The sequence below is a fragment of the Chiloscyllium punctatum genome, chromosome 9 (assembly GCF_047496795.1).
Source record: "Chiloscyllium punctatum isolate Juve2018m chromosome 9, sChiPun1.3, whole genome shotgun sequence".
NCBI classification, from domain to species: Eukaryota; Metazoa; Chordata; class Chondrichthyes; order Orectolobiformes; family Hemiscylliidae; genus Chiloscyllium; species Chiloscyllium punctatum.
Window position 1 is genome coordinate 92,718,269 of NC_092747.1, and position 7,578 is coordinate 92,725,846.

At 41.3% G+C, this 7,578-nt stretch overlaps 1 protein-coding gene across 1 annotated transcript; it reads left to right on the forward strand.

Annotated features, from left to right (window-relative positions):
- Positions 1 to 671: 671 nt before the first annotated feature.
- LOC140481019 (uncharacterized) lies at positions 672 to 4,013 on the forward strand. Its single transcript, XM_072576625.1, has 2 exons — positions 672 to 1,385; positions 3,808 to 4,013. The coding sequence occupies exons 1-2, from the start codon at positions 882 to 884 to the stop codon at positions 3,982 to 3,984; spliced, it is 681 nt and encodes a 226-aa protein (XP_072432726.1). The 5' UTR covers positions 672 to 881; the 3' UTR covers positions 3,985 to 4,013.
- The last annotated feature ends 3,565 nt before the right edge of the window (positions 4,014 to 7,578 follow it).

A 7,578-nucleotide genomic window follows, 5' to 3' on the forward strand; every position in this document is an offset into this window, starting at 1 on the left:
AGAGAAGGAGAAATGGAAGGGAAAAATAGAACCTGTGAATTGGAGTGCTTATAACATGTGGAAGGCTGAGGCAGATATCAGAGAAAGGAAATCTTAAGTAAGGGATGGATCAAATACACGATCAAACACCAGCGCACATGTAGATGGGCATGGAAAACAACCTAACGAAGTTGTACAGTGTCTTAAGTCTGTTTCAGATCCTGACCTTGATGACCACCCTACGAGACCTACAGCCCCCCCCCCCCCCCCCTACGAGATCTGCCTGGCAAAGATTCCACGTCAGCGGCTGCTGCCACAGGGTCCGCCGAAACACCAATAGTATGCCATACCCGCAACCAATTGAAGCAAGAAGCCCAAAACAAGGACATCCACTCCAAGACAGAAAGGCATCCAGGACCTGTTCGCGATCACCATCCGAAAGATGATGAGTGAGACAATGAGGGTACTGGCATACGATTGTCTAACCAGGTAGTTCTGCAAGCCCCAATGGTTGACGTTGCAGGTCCAGAAGGGTATCCAGTGTTGGGCCACCGGCCATGGGCCATGAAGGATCTGGAAAGTGCCTATGGGCAGCTGCCTGACCCATGCGAGGTTGGAGGTAATAAGTTCGCCGAAGAAGTGACAAAGTTCTGTACTGAGTTCCGTCCCATATCACATGAGATGAAACGTCTCCTGGGATGAAAACTAGGTGCCAATGTCACCAAAATCAAGTATAACTGGCCAGCCGCAAACTTCCATGCCAGAGTAACCAACCCACAAGCAGAGCAGAATGGAGACTTTAATGCTTTTGTTGCAGCTCTGGCAACCGTTTGTAGGGAGACATTCCCAGTGCAAATGGACACGACCAAAATAGCAATGTGTAAACAAAGGGAAGGTACCTTATGTGCCTCACTGAAGTCCATAATGCCCATAGTGGAGTGAGACCACCCAATGACATAACGGCGGCAGAAATCACACTGTATGAGGCACACCTGAAGAATAGCTTCATCATTGGAATGAAGGATGAAATAGTGAAAAAGGTAAAAGACACATGTATTACCTGGGACACGGGAAAGCTGAATTTGGTAGAACAACATGCGATACGTGCTGAACAATTGCTTACCCAAGAGAAGGATAAACAGAAACTAAAGATGGAACAGCAAGCACATAAAGCTCAGCTTACTATGATGCAGATGGTCACCCAGCTGTTGGAGGGAGGTGCTGCAGAAAAGAAAGAGGAAGAGGCGCTGGCAGTGGTATATCTGGCGGGTGCTTTCTTTGTGGAGCAATGGACCACTGGGCGAGACAGTGCCCACACAGACAGCCTTAATTGGCCCTGGAGGCTGGACAGTTGGGTGATTGACAGCGGAAGGCTGAGGTGGAGATGGGCAGCCCACAAGGTACAGGTAAGCCTCTTTCCTTCATGCTTAGCAACAAAGACTCGCTTATACTAATCTCATCGACTAACCTTATGGACACGGAGACATGTCCCACCTCTATGTTGAGCACTGAGATTGCGAAGTGTGGACAGTATGTTCAATATCACAATGATGCATATAAGTTGATGCCTACCTCTATGTTATATGTGGAAGGTACATCAGTTACTTTTTGGTAGATTCACGAGCAACATATTTAGTCCTAAAATCAAGCCAGTTCAGAGAGTCAACGCCAATAAAGATGAGTGGAAGGTTCCGGAACTCAATGGGTGCATCAGGAGTCGTGCTACGAGAGAGATTTACCGCGTCCTATCAGAGTACAATACCTGTTCAAACCCGAGGCTATAGAAGGAATTACTCCAGTCTTTGAATCCCTCCTAAAGGCTGGAGTGATAATCCCCTGTGAGATCTCATCAGTGAGAACCCCCATTTTTCCAGTCAAAAAAAGCAAACATTCCCGATGAACTGGAGGAATGGAGGGTTGTTCAAGACTTGCAGGCAGTCAATAATGCTGTTGTCCCGCCTGCCCCAAATGTTCCTAACCCCTACACTATATTAGCTCAAATTCCACCTGACAGTAAATGGTTCTCTGTTGTGGATTTAGCAAATGCCTTCTTTAGTATACCGGTACACCCAGATAGTCAATTCTGGTTCGCTTTTTCATTCAAAGGGAAATCATATACCTTCACGCAACTTTGTCAAGGTTACTGTGAACCCCCTACCATATATGATGAGGCACCACGCAGGAGTCTGGAGACTCTTGATTTAACCCCGGGATCAGCGCTTCTGCAGTATCCTTACTGCTTCCCGAGCAAAGGCAGCGCACATGTCGGCAGTACGTTGGCTGAGATACAATACTGTGTTATTGGAGATGCCTAACATTACAATAAAGCGATGTAACGTCCTTAATACTGCTAGTCTTCTCCCCACAGAAGGAGACGGAGACCCACATGATTGTGTCACTGTAACTAATTAAATTTGTAGCCCCAGACCAGATTTGCAGGATTCACCACTTCAGAATCCGGATATGGTGTTTTTGTGAAGGGGTTTTTGTGGAGCAAGGAGACAGGCCAGAGCTGCGTTGAATATGCTGTAGTGACTTCCCATGAGGTAGTCAAAATGGGATCACTCCCTTCTCATCTGTCAATGCAAGCAGCGGAACTGATTGCCTTGACTGAGGCATATAAGTTGGCTAAGAGAAGGATAGTGAATATTTACATCGATAGCAGATATGCATTTGGGATTGTACATGATTTTGGAACCCCGTGGAAACACAGGGGCTTCTTAACCTCCACCGGAAAGCTCATCACACACCGTGGCCTGACTTCTGATCTCCTGGAAGCAGTCCTATTGCCCAAATGAATTTCTGTGTGTAAATGTGAAGCCCACACAAAAAACAATGATTCTAATGCGAGGGCAGATTCAGCAGCAAGAACGGCAGCCCAGCAGCCGCCAAATGATCAGATTGACATGTGTATGACAAACATTTGTACCCCAACAGCAGACATATGGGAGTTACAGTCACAGGCCACACTGGAAGAAAAACGTGAGTGACAAAAGCAGGATGCAGTCTGAGGAAAGGAGTATGGTGTGGCCCCAATGGTAAACCCTATTTACCACGATCATTATTTCCATTCTATGCCAAACTGACACACGGTAAGGACCATGTGTCAAAAGGGGGGATGTATGACAGTATTTTGGCACACTGATACACTAAGGGATTTACTCTTTACTCCCAGAAGTATTGTGAATGTTGTGTTATCTGTGCCACTAATACTGTGGGGAGGGGAATACAGATGAGTCAGGCAGCACACCCCCAACCCCAGAAAACCTTTGAACATTTACAGATGGATTTTACTGAACTAACGCCCAGCGAAGGGAAAAGGTATTGTCTGGTAATAGTTGATAGGTTTTCCAAATGGGTGGAAGCATTCCCCACGTCTGAACAGGATGCCAGTGCAGTAGCCAAAACTTTGCTAACTGAGATGGGGCATCCCTGAAAGGATCAGTAGTGACAATGGGACACCACTTGTCAATAATGTCTTACAGCAGATCAGTGATTATTTGGGAATAAACATGAGACAACACTGCACCTACCACCCAGCAAGTGGTAAGGCAGTGGAAAGAGAAAATGCTACCCTAAAAAATAAAATAACAAAATGTTGTGAGGAATTAGGGGTGGCATGGACAAAGGCACTTCCAATTTTGCTGATGTACATGAGATCTAGGAGGAGAGAAAGAGCCAACCTTAGTCCGTTTGAGATTTTGTTTGGTAGGCTGCCAAATACAGGAATTGGCCCAAGACCTAAGGTAAGACAGATAACAGGCCACTGTGAGGATGAGATATTGTGTTACTGTATGAAACTCTCTACACTTTTTGTCTGAAATACAGAATCAAGTGAAAGCAGCACTACCCCAACCAGCAGAAGGGAACCTGCACAATCTCGAACCTGGAGACTGGATAGTGGTGAAAGACTTCAGGAGGAAAAATTGGAAGGCAAAGAGGTGGCTGAGACTATTTCAAGTGCTCCTTACAACACAGACAGTTGTTGAGATCACCGAATTTTAGTTATCTAGCTCTGTATTTTTATTAAAAAATCTGGCTTTTTTTTTTGGTTTCTTATCCTTGGTGTCATAAAATGACAAAAAGGGGGAAAATGTAATGGAAAATTAACAAATTTTACATTTACCGTGAAATTTGAAAGATCTTTTTTTTAATTTAATGCTGTGCTGAGCTTTGTAAACAATACTTTGATGAGGTTTGCAGCCAACTTGTCTCTTTTTGAATTTTCAACATTCAACTCGACCTTGCGACAGTCTAACTCAGTGAAAGCTGAAGAACTGTTATATCCAAGACCAGGGGATGAGAGAATAACAACTTGAGTTTTCCCAGTCTTTGCCCCTGAGAGCATGATAAGAAATAGTATAAGTTGATTATCTGAACAATGCTCAGATACCTGTTACGTACTGGGTCAATTCTGCAGAATTTAATTCAAGCTCCTTTCTTTGCTCTTGCTAACAGTTCAGTCAAGTCGATTTAATTTCCACGACACAGAGCACTTGGAAAGTATGAACTGGATTGGACAAAGCCAGCACAGGTTTATAAAAGGCAAACCATGCTTAACTAACCTTCTGGAATTTTTGATTTGAGGATGATACTAATAGAATGGGTAAGAGAGAAACAGTGGATGCGCTGTGTTTGGATTTTCAGAAGGCTTTTGATTATTCCCTTAAAAGGGTTGGTAAACAAAATTAAAGAATATGGGATCGGGGTAATACATTGGCATGCATAAAGTATCAGTTGATAGTATCAGAGACAGGGAAATTGAGAGTGGGAATAAATAGGTCTTACCTGAGAGTGGCATTAAATATGATGTATAGTATAGTGTAAATAAAGAACTTAAGGATTACCGCAAGTGAGATAGGTTTACTCTAAATTGAGGCTAAGGTAGAGATGTCACAGACTCAAAACAGCAGCAGTGTAGCCAAATGGAGCCATGTCTAACTGCTTAGTACAGATATGCAACAGCCAAGAGCACCCCAAGTGTATGGAATCCTTGAAATGACAACCATGTATTCTTGGACGATGGGAGAAACAACATCTATAGACATAGTTACAGCTGTCCATAACATTGTTACTAGAGAATTCTCTCAAAACACTATTTGATTTAAATTACTGTAATATCCATGTACTTGCAGTATCTTACAATGTTGCATTGTGCAGATTTTAAACTCATCTGAAATGTTGTAACCGATAGGTCAACATTTTTTCAACATTCATTCTCATGGTATTACAATGTATCGAGTCACATTTCCTCTTTAAAACAAAGTATTACTATACAATCTATCCTTCCTGTGGAAGGTCAGGAAAGGATGGATTTTGGTACAGCATTGTCCTTGTTAATTTAAAAGCTTCCTTTTTAGAATGCAGTAAGTAGCTTCATTCAATGAAAGTACATATGGTTCTGAGACCGATCTCTTCAGTAAGCCTTGGAAAATAAACAATATTGTAGAACTGAGGTCCTACTTACTCATATGACTTGTATCTTTTTGGAAGCAGATATGTTTCTCTTTTATCTTCATGTATGCTGCTGTGAACTAATGAGTGCATGACAGATTGATGCCAGTGCAATCAGCAGGCAGCACCTGGATGTATGTTGGCATTAAAAAATTGCCTGTTTTACATAATTGGTGAGCTCTGGCTGACTTAGACTCTTAAATCTTCCCACTGATGGTGACAGACTGTTGGCTGTGTTAAAACCATACAAACTGCTGTCACTTTAAATGCATCCGATAGTTGATTTGGCAGCAAAAGATAGATCCTTCCCTTCATTTTCCCAATTCAGTCTGTGTTACAACAGTCAGTGGCACATGATACAGTTGCCTCTGCCATTGTCCTTCAGTGGATCATTCTGCATCGAAGTCTGTCTTTGCTTCACAGCAATAACCATCAGGTCTGTAATCTCACAACTTGCAACAAGGAGACAAAGATAACTTTTGAATGGCAAGCTCCCTTCTTTGCACTTTCAATTTCACTTAACGACAGCATGCCATTTTTGAATCTGCTTTGGAAAAACAGCAGTAAGATTAGTGGTGACATTACGACTGCCACAAGGTTTGAATGATTTTTCTCATTACCATTCTCATCTTTGCCATATACTTCAGGGTATATTTCTGATTCTGTGTTTCTAGCCGAAAGTCTCACCAGCTAACAATGCATATCAGAAATTCTGGCATGTGCTGTGCGCGATTTTTCTTAAACTGATTAGTGAACCAAACAGAGAACTTACTGGAATTTGCAAAATGTACCCCTGATGAACAAAGCTTGTCACAGGACCCCAAAAGCCGAGAATTACTCTTCCAATATTGCTTTGAACAAAAAGTCACCTAATTTTTTCAAATGCAGTAATAAGCATTGCTCACATTATTCCCATCTGTTTTTTTCTTTAATAAATCTTCAATCCCTGGATGTTTAGTGTGGTTATATAACCATGTTATAAATATACAGATCACGTTTATCTAGCTCTCAACTATGGAATGATTCCAAGCATTTTATAAAGAGGAACAAAACCCTGCCTTCAGTTTACCACCGTCATAACTTGAACAAAATATTTAAGGACATTCCAGAAAATAAAAGCGAGAAAGAAGTTTAAAAGAGTTTATCGAGAGAGAGAGAGTAACCTTTAGAAAGCTGAGGGAAAGGTTATTGCCTGTCACGGTGGTAGTTGAGCAAGACTGATTGAACATTGTCATCCTTTCTTAGGAGGCTTTTTGTGGTTTGTACCCCTACCTTGGTTTCACTGTTAAAGAAATGTTAGGATCATAAGGAGTGGAAAACATGGCAAAACCAGAGACAATAAACAGAGAAGATCAGGTGATGGCAGCTCAAGATTTCCTGCAGGTAAGGGCATGGGGCACAGCATTTTAAGGAAGATATATGCTTAGTTTGGATAGCAATCAAAATGTTGAATTTAAAAGACTTAGGAGTTTGTCTGGAGTTAATGCTGTTAAAAATGCTGCTTGAAAGAGAACAAGGCACAGATTTCAGCACTTCATGAAATCTTTCAATATGTCTGACAGCTTTCAAAACAGCAAAAACAACATATTGTGTCAATTTTCCACTGGTGATGATGAAACTGCAAGAATAGATATTGTTGTCTTTTGAGTTCAATAGTCACAAAGACACAGTTTTTGAGCTGATCCTGCATTTCTGTTTAGACAACTAAAGAGTTGCTGTTCCAACATTTGCAAACGTTGCGATCTTTTACAGATGTGCATGATAATAATTGTTAACATTCTTGAGCAAAATTGTAATTTCCAAAATTAGCACAGTAAAATCATTACAAAAAACTAAGATATCTGATCAGATTCTGGTGATGATGCAAAATAGCTTTTTATTTTAAGTCTTTATGACATTGAGTAAAAATTTCAATCTTGGTGAAAATGGTTTCAAGTTTAATCACAATTCTCTGAGTGAGAACTGTTCATGTATTTAAAAAAAGCTTTGTGGTTAAACAAATATTTTTATCAGAACAGCGACCAAATCACTTATTCTAGAAATACGTACTAAGACAAGATCATGATCATGATCTTGTATTATTCACAAACAGTTGAAATACAGAAGCTTGATAGACCAAACTCAGAGGCTGCGATAATCTCTCTA